This window comes from Stegastes partitus, unplaced genomic scaffold, assembly GCF_000690725.1.
Source record: "Stegastes partitus isolate 25-593 unplaced genomic scaffold, Stegastes_partitus-1.0.2 Scaffold1031, whole genome shotgun sequence".
NCBI lineage: Eukaryota > Metazoa > Chordata > Actinopteri > Pomacentridae > Stegastes > Stegastes partitus.
The window spans coordinates 90,272-113,804 of NW_007578762.1; the positions used below are offsets into that span (position 1 = coordinate 90,272).

Here is a 23,533-nt window from a genome sequence, read left to right on the forward strand (position 1 = left end):
CTCCTGCAGTGGAAAAGTGCACCTTATTAAAAGCATGACACAGAGACAGAACTGTTTTTCTTAGGCATATGGAAAAGGCCACTGTCTATGAACCATGGGACGAGTTAAAGTTGTCTTTCTGGTGTCACTATGATACAAAATATGGCTCTAAATTAGGACAAAATATTAAAAAACATACATTTAAGTAGGCGTATCCTATCTTCAGGCAATGAAAAAATAACATACCCTTCCTTTTGCCTCTCCTAATAATCTTCACACAGTCCTTAACATGTCAAGCACATGCCTCAGCAGGAGAAAGCATCCGTGTGAAGCGAGAAACTTTTACTGCCGTGACACATTTATCAATATAAATGTTGCTACAATAAAGATGAAACTTTTCCCATTTTCACTACACCTTCCTATCTGGGTTTTAATGAGCTGGTTTGATGGTACATTTCATACCAGTGTGATTTCGCAGCCTCCACAGCTGTACACCGATCCTTCAGTTTTACAGACGGTTCCCTGGGAGTTTCCGGGGAAAATATCTGACAGCATTTCAATGAGGGTAAGTATTTAGTTGAGCTTTCAGGTTATCATCACGCTTGCCTCTTCAGCACACCTTGGGCATGCCTCCCACTTTCCTCCGAAGCAAATGAGATCTACTCAGGGAGTCCCTCGCTCTCTGTCAGAGACACAACCTCTTCAGCGAGATATAATTGAGTGTAAATGTCAGCAGCCCTTTCCAGAACTTCCTATGGAGTTTAAGCAAAAATGACATTTATGAAGTGTCGACCATATGGAGGCTGCAATTAATGGCATGGTGTTGTTCTGGCGTTGCTTCAACAGGCTGACATGGGCAGGGTTTTTCCTGTGTGGAGGAATTTCTGGCACTCTCGACAAGCCATTCAAGCGTGTGCCAAAGGAAAATCACCAGCAAAACAAAGTATAATAGCAGAATGGTATTAATTGGGGTTTCATTTGAGCATAGAGTAATCGACATTTTTGTTAATGAAATAATCAGAGATGAAAGACAAATGCATAGATTTAAATCAAATAAGGAAACATAGAGTCACTGCACAAAGACAGATCCCACTGACTGTCATGCAGTCACCCCCTATTCTGAGCCGGTCAACGTGATAATAACCCACGAACCTCTGCAAGTACGTGAGATACACTCTTTTCAGTCATTGCAGGCTAGTTTAAAGGCAGAATAACGTGTCTACCGTGCAATGTAAATCCAACCGCAGACGTCACAGAGCAACGACAATCAATCACTTGTCGATACCAGTCTATCGGTTTGAGAACGTAACCTTGTTTTATATATAGCAATTGCTTGTTATAACACCACAGAGTTGTGCACACAAGTTGTAAGCCTGAGGGAGAGAAGTGGCCTAAATACGGGCATATCCAGTGTTAAAAGTAGCTCTGTTGGCTTAGGGCACGCAGCTACATTCAGACACATCAGCTAAACACAGTCATTAAGTCATCAAAAAGGCCACTGACTTAGTAATTATTCTTTAAAACTCAGTTTGAACAAGTGACAAACATAAATATCAGACATTCACTTTTGTACTTTAAAGTCTCTAAATCGCTGCATTTAAACATTTTGAAATAAAAAAATAGGTGATGTTCTTTTAAATCCATATTTGAGCAAAGAAAGCGTTGATATAAGCTTTGTTTGTACATGAATTTATCAGGTATAGAGCAAAGCCAGGTATGTAAGGCTCCTTTTTGGCATCATTACTCACAGCGTGAAATCAGAATTGGGACTCTGCGTGTCACATTTAAGACGACTTTAGGGCCAAAGCCTGCTGAGAGATTTGAAAAGTACACGACTGAGGTGGTTTAATGCATACACGGCCTCATTTTTCTTGGGCAGAAAACATAAATAAAGGACGGCAACGAACAATTAAAGCTGAGCTGCAAACAGCAACCAAATACTCAATTGTGTACCTATTGTTGTTGTTTATTCAAGGATCAATTGGGAGCAAATTCAATCTAACAACGTGTTGCTCTTCTGGCTGCTTAGCCGATCAAACGGCAGCACGTTTCGCTTTAGCGTCACAATTTGCATTTAGCCGGTATCATACACAAAGAGAAAACCTGGGAGGATATCACGCAGTGGATTAACTCAGATTAATAACACACGTGGCAGAATCAGAACCATGAACAGGCTGTAACATCACCCGATTCCTGCTGGTGGCTCCCGAGAGAGTTTTTACGTGTAACTAAACAATAAAAGTAATGCTCCTAAAAGTCTTGAGATGAAATGATGATATTGTACTTTGTGTTATGGCACCCAAGGTCAGGACTGCAATAAGTGGGCCGAGGCTCCCCAGAAAGGTCAGGAGAGAAAAAGAGCCCACTCAGTGCTATAAAACTCCATGATAAAACCTTTCAGGCTTCCTTCTCCTAACGCTTCTTGTAAAATGCCCGTACGAGTGTATTTATGGCTAAACTTAGGATTTCAGCCACAGTGAGTGCTCTGAGCCTCCCAGAATGGCACATCTTATAGCACAGGCTGTAATTTCATTGCTCTTCACTTGGAGATTAGATTTTGGCCATTCAAATCTTGTTTAATGGTACATTTATTTACGAGTTTTATCATTCGAAGCAGCTCTGATTATACAAAGATTTATGTTTCAGACAAAAGTAATTGTGTTTATGAGCAGAAACAAACACGATTACAATCAAATTAGAGATATTGTGCATAATTTGATATATCTATCACATAATTATCTTTTTTACTAGACGCCAGCTCACAGATGGTGTTTAAAGAAAGGCTACATGTCAAAAGATGTACATCATCATCTATATCCTCAATCCTCTGGGTATTTGCACTTGTTTTTTGTCCATATTCTACTGTGTTAGAAAGCTTCCTCTCTGAAATGTGGACATTACAATCTGGTGACAACCTGGAATGACCTGCAGAACAATCTATTCATCTCTTATCCTTTGGACCATCCAGGTTTCTTTTTTTTTTTAATGCTTTAAAGGCTTTGCATCAAATCCTGTAAAAAATAAAACATTCTGTGCTCCTGCCTGCAACCAAGAAAACCTGAGTGACTCAGCTGCAACTAAGAGTCACATAAGAGAAATTCTGAGACTTCTTTAATATATAGTCTATAGCTGAACTGCAGGCTGTGTTTACACAGAGCAGAGAGGAGACGAGCATAGAAAATAAAACCGGAGATGCTGAAAGCAAAACCAGACATATTTGATCGATATAATGAATGTAGCATGGCTCACAAAAGGTATGAGCATACATGGAAAATACATTCAGCATGATGAAAAATCTTAGTTGATATGCAGAGTAATGTGAAAAACACCTCGTTTGTAGAGCAGGGGTGTCCAATCCTGGTCCTCGAGGGCCACAGTCCTGCAAGTTCTAGATGTTTCTCTCTTCCAACACACCTGATTCAAATGATCAGGATCGTTATCAGGCTTCTGCAGAGCTTGATGATGAGCTGATCATTTGAATCAGGTGGGTTGGAAGAGGGAAACATCTAAAACTTGCAGGATTGCGGCCCTCGAGGATCAGAGTTTGACACCCCTGTTGTAGAGGCTGCAAAAGTATCTAGTAGTGTAAAAAATAAATGTTTTATGTGTTGATTTCATGTCTTTTAACATTTCTGTAAAACTGATTTATGGCATTGTGTGTCATGCTGCACAAAAGGGAAAAAGATATGACGTTTTAAAAGCCATCAAATAGTTTGTGTTGCTTGTAGATGCCATTTAATGCTGGTGCTTAAAGATGGAACGCCCTTCAAAGAACTCGTTCATGTCCTAAATGAGTGTATGTGACAAAATATAAAGTAATTAAGATAAATACTGAAGGAAGCAAAAATATTCTGTTTATTTTGAATGTTCAGTATTGATTGTGGATCTGTGATTGGAAGCATCGTTGTTGGAGGCATTTGAAGAAAACCCTGCGTATTTGTTGTTAACTTTGTCAGCTCCAGTCTAGAGTCCTGAGCTTAATCGGCCAGACTGAATTGGGAAGGCGAGTTCCAAAGGTATATATAAGTAAAATGGGAGAGAACACTTTTCCTCATTTGTCTCGTTTTTTTTTTTTTTTTCTGTTGGAAACTGCTTCCTCATTTTACACCCTACTTTTTTCACTGTGATGTTTTACCACTCTACACTTCAGACTGCAATGCTTGAATATCCAGTGAGCAGCAAATGCATGTGTGGTCAAAAGAAAACAAATTTGTGACTTGCAAAACATCAGTAATTGCTAATATGGATCACCCCACATTTAATAGTTGCTGTATGCGCCCAAACTGCTAAGAAGATGACAGGACGATGGCTGTCGTAGCAGCTCTGAGGCCCGGCAATGGTTTAAGGTAAAACAACAACGCTGATGTTAGACAGGTGTAATGTTCTCCTTCTCTGTTTGGTACGTTAGCATGCAAACATTGCTAATCAGGGGTAAACGCACAGCATGACCGAGGTTAATGGAAATGTCACGGCTTTAGCAGCAGCTTGTCATAAACCGGACAAACTGATATGTATGACTCGCTGATGACACGAGATGAAAAGTCAGCGGACCCGATTCATTCATTACACTTCACCCTTGAGGGGGGTGATCCATCCAGAGCCATGGTTGAGACATTTCACTCGAAACCGCAATGGTGGTGATAAAGAAAATGTCAGGTCAGTGCTGAAGAAAATCTTGTGGCAAATCATCCAGGAGTCGTTCAGTCTGGGCCAAAGATGACCGACTGATCAGCAGCAAAAATGATACCATAAATAACAAAAGGGAGTTAATGGTGAAGACACCAGTTGGATTAAAACATTCAGAGCATGTAACTTCTGTATCGTTTACTCAGTTCAGCAGACTGCTTTAAACCCGGCAGCTAACGGTTGATTTTGTAACTGGAACAAATTTTGGGCCAAGTCTTGGAAATATTCACACAGGAAGCATGATTTACTAAAGGCTGGACACGCAACGTTAATCACAGTGTTTATGAGGCCGATGAAGAAGCTAAAGTGTGTATAGAACACCTGGCACATTTACTGCATAGATAATTACCAATCTGCACACACTACTGCTCCATCATATAGTTAACTTAAATACGGTAAACGAACTGTAAAATGTGTGTACGCCTTCATAAAGTACTCAACCCACATTAATTTAACTTTGCTGTGGTGCTGGGTTCACTTTAAACTGTAAATTTGTGTAAATATATGACGTCGATTTAGGGGATTATAGGTTGGAGCTCTGCCATGGGAAGACTTTTAAGCGTATAAAAATCTTTTTTTTTTTTTTAAAGATATATTCTTGGATGTTTTTCCCTTTTTAATGACCGGGACAGTGGCAAGAAGGACGAGTGCAGGAAACACAGCAGAGGATGCAGGTGCCCCTGTCATTTGCACCTGAACCACTCGGCTATTAGTCACACCAGCAGGATGTTAAAGCCAATCTGAAACACACTCTGAGAAAGTGTTAGGCGGCCTAAACAGGACAAACATGAGTCTTAGTCATGAGATTTTGCTTGGAGCCTATTAGGAGAGCTGCAAAAGTGCATCCTATTAATCTTAACAGAATGTGACAAATGCATAAGAAAGAATGACAACATCTTTAAATAACCTGGATAAAGACCTCAAATGACTTTCAGTGAAATTCCAGAAGTGATATATTAGAATTGATGACACCTAATTCAATATTTCAATAAGATTCGGCAAATCTGAAATGAAGAATGGGGCAAAATCGTAAAAATCAAACGCACCTCGCAGATACACAGTGATTACAGCTCAGGTTGAATAGAAAATATTCAGAACTGCATAGGTATTGAAATGTGACTGTATTTCTGCACTAATTTTAAATAGAATTGCGAACCTACTTTTAGAAAATGATCACCTCACTTGTGTAGATAACTGTCCAAAAAGAACTGCAGCTTTGATACACAGAGGCGAGTAAATCAGCAATCACAGAGGGACCTTAAATCACCTTTTTCCTGCGTTCTGCTGCTCGGTTTGAATCGGATCGTCTTCTTAATGTATACACGCCTAAAGGTTTCGAGTTTCCTGCAAAACAATGATCAGATTAGATATTTGCTTTAACGAGCAGCTGAACAGTTGTAACTAATAAAAGTTGCCGGTAAGTGTGCGTCCTATTACTTCATTACCAGCACAAGCATTAGCATATTTGCTGAAAGTAGGGGCGCTCAAGGCCACGTTTTATGTGGAGGAATGAATCACAGTGTTTTGTAATCATGAGACTCATTTCTTCAAGTCAGAAACTTAAAGGTATTTAATGTTTGGTTGAATTGTTTTAGTGCACCACTGTTCCTCTTTGTCTTGACATGATGAAAAATTGTGATATTATATAATTGAAAAGAGTCTATTCCTCTGGGGAGAAAAGTCTGCTTGTCCATTACTATATTAAATATGTAATTAAACTGTCACATTGCCGTCCCTTCAAACAAAGTGCCTTCGGAAGAAAAAGCAGCAACTGAATCAAAATTGTATTTTATAGAACAGGTTGCTCACAAACGAAGAAAATGATGAAACGAAAGTCTAAAAAATCGGGTAATTAGGAAGCCTTATTTGAACAGCATGTTGGTAACCAGAGGGAGTTAAGGTGCAGCAGCACAGACGAATATTAATGGAAATTTGATTAAAGATTCCCACATCTTTCGCTGAATATCCCACAGGCAAAGCGCTCGGAGAACAAAACAAATTAGCCTGGCAATTTTACTTATCAATGTTCTGTTTTTCTCAAACATCCTCGTCTCTTTTTCCGCCCGATGAAATCTTGACAGCAGATGTTTCGAAGGACAAAGCTAACATTGGACTTTCTGCCCTTTGGCTGACTTTCCGTTCATGTTCCCCTTAGTTCACCCCGGCTTTGAAACTGTGGAGTAAACTTCTTAAACAGGATATTTGAAAATCTGACATTTTACTGCAAAGTCAAATATTAAATTAGAATTTTCAGAGAAGAAATTGTGAATATGGCTCAAAAGTGTGTGGTTTTTTTTTTCATTGTCCTAAAGCAAGTCCTGCCAGGAGAAGCAATCTTATTCAGTAGAAAAGCACTCTTTGAAAGTAATGGTTACTGCCAACACTTCACAATGATAAAACCACAGAGAAACAAAGAAACGGTTGAATTTTTTAAATGGTTATTAGACACTTAGCGTGGTACACATGTACACAGTGTTAACTGAACAGGAGGCATCACTGACGGAGATGTTAGACAGTGACGACTGATGAACTGGATCCAAAATATGCTGCTGACTAAAAATGTTCTATTTAGACAGAGGAATTCAGTCTTTCTACTTTCTCTATTCAAGAAAATCTGTTCTAAAACAGGCAGTTTTTCAAGAGTTTTTCAAGGGTTATCACATCAACTCAGATCTTATGTAACCAGGCCTTCATTGAAACTTTGGCAGCTTATTGTTTGAAAGAACCTGAGTTCTGGTTATTAGGCAGGTGCTACTCTTGACATCAAATTTAAAAAGTGTGTTTGCACCCAGACTGATGTGCTACGCTGCTACTTTCAGATGAGTCACAAATCTAAATTTTAACATGATGATTGCACTGTTATCTTTCTTTTTTATCGCTAGAAGGAGGTAAAACACAGGCAGGATGAGAGCTGGTTCTTCATAGCTTGCCCTGTGGTAATAACAAAAGGTGATGCTATCCTTTCCATTTGTTTGTTCATTCGTGCATCTAGTGAACGCCATCGACTTCTCACCGCTGCGTACCAAATTACACTGATCACCCCAAAGGGAAACTGCAATTACAGCTCGAAACAAGGCGCCTGATTGGCACAGGTGGAGACTTATCATGCATCGGTGACACCGTGTTTACCGCTCGCTTCGAATAGTAGCCATATGTCGAATACCACTTTTCTACATTTACAGCCTCAAGCTCTTTTTTCTGTTGATCTGAAATGTTGCCGATTGCTTGATTTCTCAGCTTAAAACACAGGCTGCTAAGTAAGATAATGTTGTATTAATAACTGTGCTATTTGTGAAGTTTTTCTAGTTGGAGCTTTCTTCTAAGATAAATATTAACAGTGCTCTTAGTCAGCACCCTGAGTGCAACAGTATTTTTAGTCCATCATTTATTTTGGTCAGTGCCCAGAGGTCAGCAGCTTCTGCAGCACAAAGACACCAAAGCAAAAATAATAAAACTCTCATTTATTATGCCTACAGTAAAACAGCATAAAGCTGTAATTTGAACATTTCAGTCCACTGCAGCCCCCCCAAACAATGCCCCACATTGCCTGCATCTATAAATAGGGTTACTTGGCTGTCTTTCCTCACGCTGCTCCTCCGTGGCTGCTGTTCTACCCTGTAGCATGGCCTGCCACAGCATTGCACAACCATCAGCCGGGCTCTTATGCGGCATGCAGCTCTGGTGGTCGACACCGCTGACTTACTGGATCACGTCAAGCTCAGACGTTGCTTCCAGTTCGCTCTGACCTCCGGCCTGCGAGAACTTTTGCAAAGATATGGAATACGAGAGTGGATTAACCGCAGCGCTGCTTGTTAGACGTGTTTGTTTGACACATTTTAATGTCAAATCCAAAATGCTATCTTCATGAGAGGACTAAGTAAGAGGTGTGTTTTTTGTTGCCTGTAATCCTCTAATCTAAAAACAACAGTGCAGGAGTTAGTGTTTGAGAGCACACAGTTTACAAGTTATTAAATATTAGCTGTAGCAAATGTTCTACATTTTTTGAGGAAGGGCTGCAATGTCCTTGAGAGACTATACAGTGGTACAAATTGACCGGTTTTAAGGATTTTTGCGGCTTATTCCAGTCACTGGCTGTAGCAAACTTGAATGAGGACTGTCCCCAGGAGGACTCCACTTTGGGGACGTTTGGCAAAGTGTGACAGGATGTATTGCAGGCTGTGCAATTGCAAGTTTTCTCAACACTTAAGACGTGAAGTTTGACTTTGGCTATAGTTAAGCTAGCAATGCAGGAAAAAAAGGGGTTTGCTGGATGAGAAAGACAGAAAGGAAACCTGAAAAGCTGATGGAGAAAAGCAACAAGTTGTGTACAGTGTCCTATATTTGTGCCCTAAATATTACATCAACATCAGTAGGAAGCTGGTCGAACATTTACAGACATTTCTCAATGTCATGAGTATTATCAGACTCTCTTTCCTCTCTGAAGAAAACCATTAGTTTCTGTGTGTTGCATCATAAATATTTAATACAAAGTTTAGCAATAATAATGCCATTAATCACTCCTTGAGCATAAATCATCACCACTCACTAAAGTCTCTCCACAAAGCCCGAGCGGCTGGATGAACCTGCAGGTTTGGGGGATTCGTCTGTTCCAGAAACAGAAGTGTAGGACTGAGCCTTGACACAGACACTTGCTGACAGGCAGGGCCAATGACAGCAGATGTTCTGATTTGACACGGTGCACTCTGACAGCACAGTATCAGCCTCAGAACCAGAGGGAGGACGGCTCGCACACAAACACACAACAGCACCGTGCAACCTATCGATAAAAACATCAGCGAGCGAAGCAGGTGTCACAGGGAGTGGTTTAAGGTCAGTGGTAATGTTTCTGCAAACATGACAACAGCATACTGTAAATACAAATCAGCTGGCAGTCACTCTGTTATTTGGCGTGCCATTAATTCTGAATTGTTAATAAATTCCAACTGGAGCTTATTGATTGGTTTTTATTACCTAATTTATTTCATTTCTTGTATGGATTGCAGTGGTCTGCTAAATTATTCATCAGTTAATCACTGAGTTGTCTGGCTCCTGTGCTGCTCTGTCTCTCTCTCTTAGACCTATAAATATATTTATTTGGACTGTTTATGGTAACGTCCATTTTTGTCCCACTCAAATGAAAGAGCAAATATATTGCAGTATTTTTCTGAAAGTTTCTCACAAAAATTCTTAATGTTTGTTGAGAAACACTTTACAGTATTAAAGAATTATGGACAGGTGTTTTGTTGATGTTGATTTAAGGATTCAGTCCTAATAGACAGTAGAATCCTTTGGACTACATGTGCACATATCTGCTTCAAGTCACTTCCCTATTTAAGTTGCAAATAACATATGCCGGTATAACCTATAGAAATTCTCTTAACACTGTATTCCACTATTATTCCAATGACAAAGCTACACTTTACAAAGCGTAGCTCAAAAACTGTTGGAAATATCCATCTGTGCTGCTCTCAGCTTTGACAACATCGCCCTCTGCTGGTGTTTTGAATGCATGTAAACACAAGATTTTTTTTTTTTTCATCTCTTGCATCAGACCTACTGAGAGTTTTGCTAACATTGTCTCAGAATCGTTAATATTACAGTAAATATGACATGAAAGACACCCCCTCTGTGTTGAATATGAGTTGTGACCATCAGGATGAGGTGAATGCTGCCAGAGATCCTTCATACCCTCCAGTCTAGCTCCGTTCATGTGTATCAGTTTGCATTTTGTTGTCTTGATTGTTGGTGAAGTTGTCGTGGAGCATTTTGGGGTTGAATGTTTGTCAGTAACTGTAATGTCTTCTCCTGCTGTGATTGAATTCATCTGACAGTTGCCACAAACATAAAGAGATTTTTCAAAAGGAGAACAGCCAAAACCAGCTAACTGACCAACTAATGCATGATGCAATCTAAAATACACGTCCCAAAAACAACGAACGAACAGAAAAGGAGTGATGATGATGAAAAAGTTTAAACTTTAGACACAGTGTCATAAGTCGCCAAAGGGATTTCTGTATCATAGGTATACTAGAGAACACAAACTAAAATGTTCTCTTACCTTATATACGGTTTTACCAGTTCTAGGGCACCAAATATCAGCAGGACCACTCAGCAGAAAACCAACAATATTCTTTTTAAAACTTTAATTTGGCGCGTTCATCCTGTGCACGCCGTGATGAATCACCTCTCCAGCAATGAGTGTGTCCCTGCAAATTCTTTTTGATGGTCTTAGAAAATAGAGCAGAAAAGTCAAGACTTTATTAGTATTTTTCACTCTCCCTCGGTTCTCCGTGAGGCGTTTTTACCTAGAGGCTCGAAACTTTGAACTGCTGCAAAATTTATTAGCACTCACGACAACATGACAAATAGCACAATTATCTGGTTCATCATGGTGTTTATCATCATCAATCCTATGAGCGCAAAGTCATTTTAAAACTGACCCCTATAAAGGAGCTTCAAATAGAAAGTATTGATTTTTTTGTAATATAAAATCTTATGGATCTTCTCACTTGTTCATATAATATAAAGAGAAACATGGCAGATGCACCAATCACATTAAAACCTGCTTTACAGATTTAGCATTCTCAGCTGACTACAGAAACCTGTGTATGGTTAAAGATTCTTCATGCAAATCTTATTTTAGTTTAACTGAACTTATTTTAAAATACTGACAACAGATGCTAGTTGCTCTTCTTTATATTGTCTTTTACTGCACTACTAATAATAGAAGACTGAGATTTACTATTTTTCAGAATAGTAAGTTAAAAAACAAACAGATTAAAAATATATATATGCTTTATTGTAGGATGCAATAAAAAAACAAGTCACTAATCTCTGCATAGCATAGAAAAACTTTGACCGTCACATAAACTTGAACTCTACAGATGAGCAGAACAAGAACTACATCTAATCTGTGTTTATCAGGCAGGCTTCTCTTTGCTATCTGATAAAAAGCTTACTGGCACTGACAAAAGTAGTAACATATTTGCTGTGTATCTTTCATAATGTACGTTCTACTATCGTATTTGCAGTAACAGAAAAAATATTGTTTTTTTTAAAAAATGTTGCACACACAAAATAACAAATTTAGCACTTTAAAAGTGGCCTTATCACAGCTGCAACACTTACATTGCAAAATTAGAAGATTTCCAGATGCCCCACTGTGAAAAAAATGAACTGATAAAATGATTAAGATGTCGTCATGTGAACACATGCTGGGAACAATTAATGGTGAGGGGGAAACAGTGTTTGCTGCATGTTAATTTCAGTTTAAACTTGAATGTTAATGAGTTGATGGCTAACCCCTCTTTTCATTTTCATGATTATAGTTTTATGGTTAAAAAAAATCCCCTCCAGGCAAAATTGAGTTATTTTACCTTGTTAACTTGCCAATATATTGTTTTTTCAAATGCTGTAAGATACGTCATAAGCAAAATGTGCAGTAGATGGCAGGACTTAGCATTTCTACCATAAAACCACAGTGTGCCAATGACAGTGTCAAAAAAACAGACTCAGACTTTCAAGGTGGAACATGTTGTATCATTATTCTTCTTCAGAATTGATTTCTGGTTCAAACATGTATGGCTGAATTACTCCAACTTGTCATCGTGTAGCACAGAGTGGTTTCAGGGTTTGAGCAGAGCTGTAGGTGAGCTGGTGTGCTTGAGCTGCAGTAAAGGTGGAAGGGCGGGTGGCAACAGAAGTGAGGACTTCTTGGATGTGCACATTCTGAAGAAAGCAGTGGTGTGCAGTTACATCGAAGCCATTTTAAAGCATGCAGGGATTATTTTTATAGAACAAACTTCTAAATATTTAATTTTGATAGAAAGAGATTAGTTTTAGGGGTTAAACCACTGATCCGAGAGGCTTTAAAGGATGGCTGTCTTCTGTTTTGTGCAAAGCTTCTGTGCTGCATCAGTTTCATTATATGCTACACTGCTCCAAAAAAACGTATTAAATTATAAAAGCAATGCAGTGCACACAACAATGTGAGCTTCAGCTTTAGGATTCATCAGTTGAATGGACACAATTCAAAATATTCTTTTACCAATTTGATGAGAAATAGAATTTAAGACAAGTGCAGAACAAAGTCTTACTGGTGCAGTAATAAAACCTTTCATTTGACCCTGTGTTTGTGTAGATTTCATGTATATTTGCGCCTCTTAAATTGGCAACGGAGTAATGTATTTCCAGTATTAACAGCAAATACATGTAATTCTGGAGAAAGATGCAAAATTTATATTGGTGGTAACTGTATGCATACTGTGCCTGCACCAGATAGCTCTTATTCTTGTTCTACATTTAGTGGCAATGCGACATGCATGGATTTCCAATGTTTAGCTTCATCAAATAGTTTCTTGTAGCTGTATTTCTTTTGCTCCTGAAGCAATACACCGCCCACCTTTTGTACAAATTCAAGGTGTGTTCAGTGGCTTCAGTGACTCATCCTCAGGTATCAGCTGTGCAGACTTCCTGCGGATGGTCCCACGCTGTCACTCTGTCCCTCCTCCTCCGCAGAGTCCTCAGAGCTGTTTGCCACTGCAGCACTGAGAGTATGGAGCTCCTCCAAAACACACAGGAGTCTCTCTGACAGAATACAGACAGGCCATTGGTCAGATCAGTCACGCTTGTGTAAATGTTAGGACTTAAAATAAAGTGTCTGACGCATGCAGAGTTTAGACGTTTCTTACCATCTGCAGGTAGTTGGACCTTTGCTCCTATAGAGCAACTCCTGTCTGAAGGATTCTGTTTCCGGGGAGCAGCTGTTCTGTGAGACCTTGTGTACTCTCTCATCAGCCCTCTCTCATCAACGGTGACCTGGAACAGATTCAGGTCAAAGGACACAGAAAACAAAAATTTCCACAACTGTGTTTTGCTTTAAAAAGTTTTACCGGCAGTCGACTTTTGTCCATCTCTGTCCTCTTCAGTTGTTTACTGAGGAGATCCCTCTTTGTGTTTTCGCTCTCCGAATGCTGAGTTTCTTTCGTCTCATCCTGTTTTCTTGCTGCCTCTCTCTCAAACTGACGCAAAGTCATAACTGCAAGAGACAATGCAGACAGATCCAAAGCCACAGAGACATGCTATATACCGTGTAAACAGTTTGAATAATATTAGATCACAGTCTGCATTAAAAAAAAAACGACTTCATCCCTCTATGCTAAGCTGCTGTGGGCTGAGGCAGCATGGTGCTAATCCTACTACCTGCTTTGGTGTGCTCTCTCCTGGCTGTATTGACTTGAACCTCCATCTCTCTCAGCTTCTCAGCACACTGGTCCTCAATCTCAGACACTCTGTCCTGCAGGGCTGAAAGGGAACAACAAATGCACCACCCCTCAATATAGCATCTCACACACTGAGTAACACTGACTCTAATGCTGTATTTGTATGTACCTCAGGGGATATACTGGATGTCACTGCACCTGTTAGCAAATTTTCATAAGCAGCATAACAGGCTGCTACACAGCAAGGTGGCAGGAGGCTAAAGGTCGAGGAAAAGCATTTCTATATGGTTTTTAAATTATAGCAAACACTTTTCAATCTTTTGTTTCAGCTAAGACAGAGAGGTGTAGCAACAAGACCTGGTATTTGAAGGAAAATAAATCAACTGTGTCAATTTGCTGTCTCTATCATTCAAGATGCTATAATCAACACCAACCACACCACAACGTTTGTGTTTATGAATTGGGAAAGAGGTGGTCAAGTTGCTAATTTACCACTAGCCCTCACTGCTCGCACACCATTGTTTGCTTTCAGACAAAGCACACAGCTGTTGTCGTCTCTGAAACACAGATTATATAGTACATGTCCAGCACCAAATGGCAGACAGAGAAAACTTGGCTACTTAGTGAAAACGGTGGATCATTTAGCAGTGAAAGAGAACAGGTGGGAAAACAAAACACAGCTAAACAAGAGACACTATCGGACTTAACTCAATCAAGTGAACACAAACATGACAATAATTACATCTGACAAATCACTCACTTTGCTAGAAAATAAACGCTAATGTTGCTCTGTAGCTGCTGGATGAAACAAGGGTTTGATAACAAGGCTGCAAACTTAAAAGGTGACAGTGTTTAGTTAAGAACTTAATTCTGTACCCAGCGGGCAGAAAAAGAATCAGTAAAAGGAAAGGCTCATAATTTGGTTAAAAAATAGCCAAGTGCCTGGATGAACATTAAAACAGATTTGTCTTCTTGCTTTAATTGTTCTTCCAATATCTACTGAACATCAGATAAAGAGTAATTCCTAAAGGACAAACAATGTAAGTGACGGGCGACAAAATCAATAGTCTGAACAGGAGGAATGATAGCAGCAAGCACGTCTTGTTTCAGTGTACATGCAGGTGCCAGACATTTATTTGAAGTCTTTAATGCAGCTTTATAGCTAAGCCTCCGATCTGACTAAGTTTAATGTTTATACCAGCTGGGAAAATTTTAATATAGAGACTCAGTAACGGGCCCTGAACAACTACAGTCAAAGTCCTATTGAGGATGTCAGCAAATCCCAAACTGCTCCGATGAAGCTATCGACACATGATTAGCAGACTGTTCACAAGTGTGAATATGAGCAGATGAAGGTTCTTTCTCACGCCTCACCCTGCTCACTCTGCTCCTGCTGGCTGAGCAGCTCACAGCGTAGTTTCTCCAGGTTGACATTTCTTTCCTCCAGCTGGGCCTGGATCTGCTGTAGGCTCTGCTCAGCCTTTTCTCTAGCAGCTACAGCCTGCTGGACCTCCACCAAGCTCTGCTGCAGCTCCTGCTGCTGCTGCCTAGATTTACTTTGGTCTGTGGAGGATGTACAACGTGAACCAAGACACAGACACTGCCAAAATGTGAATGCACAATAAACACATAATGTGTCATAATAGGTGTTGTGATCTGTAAGTCTCACATTGTTCTTTCAGATTAGCCAGAGCTTTCTCGATGAGCTCTGGGGTTCTTTTGAGCTCTTGAGTGAGTCTTTCTCTCTCTTCACACACCAAACTGTGCTCCATCTCAAGGTTTCTGATGCTGCAGGTCAACATAGACAAGATGGCAGAGCAAATAAAGGAGCAGAAAGCGAAGTAGAGAGGTAGAGAAACATCTGAATGTCATACAACACAGTATGCCAAACAGCCTGAAAGTGACTTTTTACATGACTTAGAATCCCCTGATACTGTATGCAGTTGTCACAATATGATATGTGAACACAGTATACTAGAAAAACATCTGTACTAATATCACAACATTGATTTCAGCCACATCATCCAGTCCTATTTTCAACCTCAGTTTTGTAGAAATGTTTTGTAAAAATTTTGAAACCTAAAACTGTACCTGTCAACAGTTGGTTCTGCCTGTTTACAGGCCTGCTCAACTTTCTGCAGAGCTGCCCTCCTCATGACCAAACCTGTAAAAAAAAAACCACAGTGACACACATTCTTTACCACATACATGTAGTTTAAACTCAAGCAGTACTGTCAGCATATTAACCTCCAGCCTATCTGTACCTTGGATAGTCTCCACACGTCTTTTAGCAAAAGTTAGCCGCTGGGTGAAAGTGTTGAGTCTTGCTTTAGCTGCGTCCACTTCTGCCGCCTTGCTTTGAAATCCATGACTGAACCTGTAAGGCACAGCCGAAATGTAAATGTATGACTATTGTCTGTGATGAAACACTGACGAGTTGTAGTCCTTTCTCCTTCTATGCCTTTAATTCACCAACTAATTCTGTCCCTTTTAAGTTGAAATAAATGTGTTTTACCTATGCACTGCCTCTGTCAAGGTTTTAAGTTCAGCCTCTGCTCTCTGGCTCTGTGACTTCAGCTGAGCGTTCTCCTTGTGAACCTTGGCCAAGTCCTGTTTTAACGTCTAGGAAGAAAAACACACTTCTAGTTAGTGCAGTGTCTTACTGATTTTACTGTGATGCTCAGTTTTGAGAATATTTCCCCAGCTGTTGTTCTTACAACCTCAACAGCTCTGAGAAGCTAGCAAAATTTCATGTAGTCAGCATCATCTGCTCTGGTAAAAATGCACCAACGTTTGTCACTTCCCTAAGCGGACCCAAGTTTATTGTGCATCATCAAAATTTGAGACAGCCACGTAAATCACATGCGTTGCTCCGGTACTAACCTCCTTTTCCACTCTCTCCAGGTCCAGCTCAGCTATCCTGTCATGCAGACTGTGTTGGAGCACATTAGCGCGGTGCTGCTCCTGCTGGAGCTGCTGCTCTGTGGATCTGACCTAAAACACAGATCAACACAGTATTGCACTTTAAACACAGTTTCAAACACAAGGGTTTTGATTGTACTATAGTATAATAACAGACTACCCACATACTTTTGAAAGAAGTTTATCCTTCTCTCCTCTCAGTTCAATGTCCTTAGAGCGAAGTTGGACGCATAACTTGAACACTTTCTCTCTCCACAGCTGAAGCACTTGAAGGCCTTCAGAACCATTCTTCACAAGTGGATCAGTCGAGCACTATTGAAACACACACACACACACGCACACACGCGATGCTTTATATAAGCATAAATAATTATTTTAGATTAAAAACTAACCTTGATGATTTCTAAAGCAAACTAGATCTCTTTATAAATAATGAGTGTTTTCTCCCTCTCATTCCAGAAGTCCAGTGCTGTGCAAAGATTTAGAAAATAAAAGTAAAGCTTTCAAATTTAACGCCATGAATAGTTTTCTTAAATCATGTAACTTCATAGAGAGGACTGTAAAAAGATTAGAAGCACATTATTGGACTGTTTTTTAAAGGTAGATGGTAGGCTGTTCCAAGCGTCTTGGAGAACTTGTCACATTTCTTCTGGGGATTGAGGTTCTCTTAGTTACTTCTGCCTCCTCACATAACCCCATACTGTCTCAGTGATGTTGCGTTCAGCACTCTGTGGAGAAGTTTGTCACTGGAGACAGCTCTTCATGACTCTGGCTGTATGTTTGGGTCCACACTCTCATTAAGCAGACAACAGTGGAAAGTAACTCAGCACATTTACTCAAGTTCTGTACAATTTCAAAATACTTGTATTTGACCATTTCCTTTTCATGCTACTTCCATTTCACAGGGGAATATTGTACTTTCTTCTCCACTATCTGACAACTTTAGCTACTTATAAGATAAAGGTCTTGCACAGATGCTTTTAAAATGCAACACATTTTTTAAGATTAAAACCGCAATTTTCAACCTTTTTGGCTTCTGACATCTGACAAAACCATTGTGTTGTCGAGGTCACATTTAAGATGCCTAGAAGCTGATTGTGATTTTTCCTGCCAAACTTCTTACTTGGTTTCATTTCAATAAATGTTCAAGTGATTCAATATCTCACCAAAATGTGATTATTAGAAAACAGTCTGAAAGCATATTTGTGCATCAAAGCTTTTGTTTCTTCTTTCTTAAGCTCCTATTAGTCATGTAAAACCTCTAAGATGTAATTAGTGTTCAGACTAGGCACCTGCAGCAGCTACAACAGTATTATGCTGCCGGCATGCTGATGATTCACTACTGATAATCTATTAATGTCATATAATACTGCATCATCAATCATAGGGACCAAACCACCACTTATACTTTAATACTTTAACTACATTTCTATGTACTTTTCCTGAAACAGGGACTTTCATGTAAGACTGTTACGTGTAATTGAATATTTTCACATTGCTGTATTGATACTTTTACTTCAGTAAATTATCGGAATACTTCTTCCTGCGCTGGTTGCAAAATGATTTGGAATTGACCAGCCCATTCTTGACGACTTTGGATGATGGATAACAATCTACACATCTACAAGTGCCTTAAACATTTGAACAGTGTTGTATATTGACATAGTGTCACAAAAGGTTTGTATTAAAAGTGTTTTGCTTTAAAAAGCTTCGTTCCACAACAGCCACGTAACCTCCAACGGAAAACTCAAGAATGTAAGTTGTTTACTGTGATAAATTCCTATCTGAAAAAAATGTCCAGGCTCTGCTACATCTTTCTAAACTAGAGAAAATGTACTTAAAAAGTAAGAAAAGGGCATACAAAGGTGAGAAATGTTTGACATGTCACTAGCAGAGTCATTCTGTATATACACATGTAAATAAGGCAGCTGAAGTGTTTAGCCAGCTGAATTAATTAGAGCGTTGCCATCTTGTCTTGTGCTGTTCCATTATCAGTCTTAAATCCAGTGTCGCACATTTTGGAAAATGTTAATTTTAAGTGTGAAAATGAGGTAAATTTACTCCTCACAGTTTTTTTTTCCATATTTTTGAGATCTGACAACACTTGAAACCTTTACAACCTAAAGCCAGCAACATACAAAAATAGAAAGCTGCTTGGTCTTCACCAGAAATCAGTGGCTTAGCCTGCAAGAAGCAGCGCTGCTGTTCATTATACATTATCATTGGTATGCGACGACAAAACACTCACCTTCTTCACCATTTTCTCTTCTTGGAGGGCAAGTATCTCATTTACAGAGTTAAACCTGACTGTCAAAAGCTCTGCGGTCGTCTGAAGAGCTGCTTTCTCTTTGTTCAGCCTCTATAAAATGTACAAGATTAAAATTAAATTTACACGCAATGGGGTGAGTGCCTATAATACGCACATTAATTTAGAAATGTATTAATTATTTTCTTAACTGTTCTTGCTTTAGTCTAGCAAAAAGAACATTTAATAGTTTCATGCAATTACTTTACAGGAGTTTCATTATAATCAATACTGTTTATATCATCTCCACCTCAACAACTTCATTTAATCGTTCCTTCTCTCCTTTCTCCGGGGCAAGCTGGCCAATGTAATTTCTGAGGCTGTGCAGTGTTGCAGATTGTGTCTCAAAAGCTTGTCCCATTTGGCTGAAAAATAAACAACATCCTCACAAAAAAATCAGTGAATCTGACTACAAAGTGCTTTAGATGCTTAGCTCTCTTCAATTTTAGATTGAATGTGGCACCTTAAATGCTCTTTCAGCCCATCTCTCTCAGTAGATGCCTCCTTCAGATTGCTTTTTAGCTGCAGCACTTCTGAGGTCATTGATTGAAGTCTGTCCTGTAGTTGCTTGTTTGTATTTCTTGCTGCATCCAACTCTGAACAATGGGATGCATTCAACCGTTGCAGCTGAAAGTGAACACAGAGGCAAACAATGGAAATTTTACGGCATGCACAAATAATGATGTAACACCTTATTGATCCCAAGGAGACATTTTCACTTCACTTGCGTCACTCCTGAGGAAGGTCAGAGTGAACAGTCTGACCTTGCTCAGTGTTGTGCTCAGGAATACTTCAGCAGAATTGATGCCTGCTGATATGCGTTCTCAGATGCAGGACCTTGAGCAAACAGGAGGTCAACCAAATCTGTATGTACAAGGTTTAGAAAGGTTTAAAGTTACTTGCAAGTATTGTACCTCCACGTCCTGTTTCTTCTGCGTTTCCTCCAGTTGTTCTAACAGTCTAAGTGTCTGCTGTTTGTGCTCCTCTTCACCCTGCAACTTGGCCATTTCTGCCTTTAAAGCAAGCTCCTGGGATTCCTCTTTGCTCCTCTCCACATCTCTTTTCAGCTTTGTAATTTCCTCACCAGAGTCTGCTCTCAGACTTTCCAGCTGCAAGGAGAAGAAACATTAAACACAAAAGAATCTTTGTCTATGAAACTAGCCATAGTGAAACTTTTAAATTAAAGGTGACTAATAGCTATTTTTAAGACCACCAAACTGTACAAAAAACATCAGACTACAAACTGCCAAAATGAGTTACAAGACGCCAGTAAGTCTCAGGTGATCTTTGTCTACTTGAGTGTCAAAATGAAATGTTTTCTCAGTAAACATCATTACCTGTGAGCTTATTTTCTTCTTCTGTGCACTGCTGAGATTGAGCTCCTCTCTGACTTGGCTGAGTTCAGTCTTAGCCTTTGTCAGTTCTTCATGCACTGCTTCCAGCTCATGGCTGTTTCTGTTGTACAAAGGTTATGCCACGTTAAGCTCATTCAAGATGATTTACTGCTAGCCTCTGAAATATTAAGTTACACAGAGAACCAAAACATAAAATGAATTGACTGCAAAACAGCATGAGTCTATCCCCCACCTGTTCAGAGCAGTGTCTTTCTCTCTCATCTCGTCCCTGTATCTCGCTGCAGTCTCCTTCAGAGCCTCTACCTGCCCCTTCAACCTCTCAGTTTCTGCCTTGTATTTTTCTGACTCACATTTAGACCATTGCTCACTTCTCTCTGTAGATCTGCATTTGCGGGGGAAGAAGAGCTGTTAATATGCCCAAAATGCCACCCAACTGAGCAGACAATCATAGTATTTCCGACAAAGGCGGAACAATCAATTGTTTTCACATTGAAGTAGCAATCTGAAGCAATGCAATTAGCAAATCGCAAAGACTGCAATTTAAGATGTTTGTTACGCAGCATGTTTGACCCAGGGTTCATACTGTCATGTCAGTGGTTTTACAAACTGTTGCTGTGCTCTTTGTGTGACTGTCATGCATGTCATTTATCTCATGTTGCAATGTTCCATCACTTTTCAAATCTATTACTCTGCAAATAGTAAAATGAAGCTTTAATTCAAAAAATTATATTGCAAAACTATATAAAATTTTAAAAATGTGGAGATACCTTGCCCTAATGTCTGACAGGTGATCTGCAGAGGCCCTGCCTTCTTGTAGGATCATGATCCTCTGATTTTCCTTCCTTAACTCGAGGATTTCCTGTTGGGCCCGAGTGATGGCGAGCCATGGATTGGCAGGAGTGGGATCCCCTGATGACACTGATGTTACGCCTGAGTTTATCCACGGGATGGAGGTCGCTGTCACAGGGATTTGAACGGCTCTGTGTGCTGCAGAAGCCTGGACACTTGATGCAAAATGCGAAGGAGGTACAAGGTCCTCCTGGAAGGTCCCTACATGACAAAAAATTATATTTATGTGTGCATGCATTAGCTAGTCAAGCTAGGTGTAGTAATATGCTAACATAAGGTCCTGGAGTTTCTCAAGCTGAACTTTCAAGAAAGCTAAACATGACAACTTACTCCCACTGAATACAACCTCAACTTGTAGTTATGTATTACTTAACACAAGAGCAGAGCAGCTAAGTTATTGTGCTAAGTCAGGTTAAGTAATTAGCCAAGTTAGCTAGTCAACATTTACTTAAAGTTACACGCAAACGTCAAACAAAAACTCGGCTAAAAGGAACAGCTTACTTGGAACCGCTGGTGAGGTGAAGTCGGTGGGTGCTATGAGCCTCTCTTTTTCAAAGTTATGCCTTTCCATGTTCAGAAACCATCACAGGGAGTCACACAGTTAACATGAACCGGTCTGAAGTTGTTTGTTTTCGCGTTTATTCTCCCGCGAGTCACGTCATGCCTCGTTGCCTTAGTTACAGGCTACAGCGGGAACTTCCGCTGCGCTCAGTTTGTGCTACTTTCTGTTTGATAGCACTCAAATGTTAAAATCATAGTTCGGTAATTACGGGTGCCAGCAACATTTCGGCAAATTTATCTATGTTCATGAACTTAAACTAAATGAAACGTTTATCAAACACAAGTGGCAACACCGCGGTGCATCACGGGTAAAGTGAAGGGAACTGTCAGACTGCTTGGTGTTTTTTCCCCCTGAGCTTGGTCTTGCAGGTTGTTCTCTCTACGCTGCTTTCAGACATCGCCTGAATCGCAACACTGCATTGCCCCTATTTATATACATTGGAGTGCAGCGTTTACCAGGGGCAGACAAGGACCAATGCACAAACTGCGTATCAGCTCTCCTGATAGACTCAACTCAGGGAAACAAAGGCTTCAATGTCGATATGTGGGCAATCGTGTGGGTTTCACAGACACGCTGTACTCTGTGACAGGAGATGTGTGATTTTTGTTTTCTGGGTCTCAGGCTACTCTTCAGATTCTGACAGCAAACAGACACTGGCTCTGATTGGAATGTCCAAGTGGAAAAAGCAGAATAATTTCATATATGTGACTAGTTGTTCTTTTAATGTAGGAACCTTAATTCTGATAAATAGAAGTCTTATAGGAGATAGATATTATTTAATAGAATATATCATAGAAGATACATGTGCATGTGAAATTAATCAGAGTGATTTGCCATTTAATTCTACTGAGGCTGGTTCTGTAAGTCATTTTTATTCAGGTATTATTAAGATACTTTTTGACAATTAGTGGAAAAGAAGTTAAGTGTAAAAGCACCTAATGAGGAGATAACCTGAAACAACGCCATTTCTTCTTTCCCTGGGACTCCCCCACCTTCAGAACACCCAGGGGTGTCTGACAACCAGACCGTTTCTGCATAATATCTCCAGTCTTGCAGAAAAGGGCGCACTGTGCAGGTTCACAAGAGCAGATCTGAATGCTAATTGGTGATAATTTGGTTATGTAAGGCAATTTTGGGAGGGTTGGAGGGCATCTATAAATGGGTTACCTGCGACTGTGAAATGATCAGTATATTAATAATTTACATTAGACGTTCAGAAACTTTGGCAGATTCCCGCCTGCTTAGTGTCCCGCATCTGCAGTGATGCACATTCTGCACACACAGCATTTGTGCTTTAAATCCATAAACTGTAAACATGTGGCTCCCTTTTAATAACCGGCTCAATCTATTGCTATCTAGTCAACATTCGGTAGGCTATTTTCACTGTTACTGCCATATTTCATATATCCTGTTGTGTTATTTTCCTCTGGTATCTTCAGCAGCCATTTGTGTTTGCTCTTACCTGCAGTATATTCTCTACTCTATTGCTGCTATGACCCACTTTCCCCCTGGGGTTCATTAAAGTTTCATCTAATCTAATCTATTTGTGGTGTATTCAAGGAACAAAGAGACATTTTACTTTGCTTCATTTACATAAATGATCACGTACAGATACAAGTCGACAATATATAGGATCAGCTGATGCATATCTGCC

General features: G+C 39.8%; 1 protein-coding gene across 1 annotated transcript; it reads right to left on the bottom strand.

Annotated features, from left to right (window-relative positions):
• Positions 1 to 11,442: 11,442 nt before the first annotated feature.
• Positions 11,443 to 22,155, bottom strand: cchcr1 (coiled-coil alpha-helical rod protein 1). Its single transcript, XM_008295206.1, has 19 exons — positions 21,819 to 22,155; positions 21,236 to 21,518; positions 20,701 to 20,850; positions 20,451 to 20,568; positions 20,028 to 20,222; positions 19,577 to 19,740; positions 19,364 to 19,478; positions 19,057 to 19,167; positions 16,977 to 17,120; positions 16,770 to 16,880; positions 16,402 to 16,508; positions 16,151 to 16,263; positions 15,978 to 16,050; positions 15,556 to 15,674; positions 15,261 to 15,449; positions 13,867 to 13,968; positions 13,557 to 13,702; positions 13,356 to 13,482; positions 11,443 to 13,251 (listed from the first exon to the last, which is right to left on the bottom strand). The coding sequence occupies exons 1-19, from the start codon at positions 21,886 to 21,888 to the stop codon at positions 13,121 to 13,123; spliced, it is 2,568 nt and encodes an 855-aa protein (XP_008293428.1). The 5' UTR covers positions 21,889 to 22,155; the 3' UTR covers positions 11,443 to 13,120.
• Positions 22,156 to 23,533: the final 1,378 nt, after the last annotated feature.

Excerpts from the sequence above, each read along its gene's own strand:
- cchcr1 (XM_008295206.1), bottom strand. The coding sequence starts at position 21,888 with ATGGAAAGGCATAACTTTGAAAAAGAGAGGCTCATAGCACCCACCGAC. Across the intron at positions 15,450-15,555 it reads GGCTAATCTGAAAGAACAAT|ACCAAAGTAAATCTAGGCAG; the intron begins GTGAGACTTACA and ends CATCCTCCACAG. Across the intron at positions 13,703-13,866 it reads GAGAGAGCACACCAAAGCAG|TTATGACTTTGCGTCAGTTT; the intron begins GTAGTAGGATTA and ends TGTCTCTTGCAG.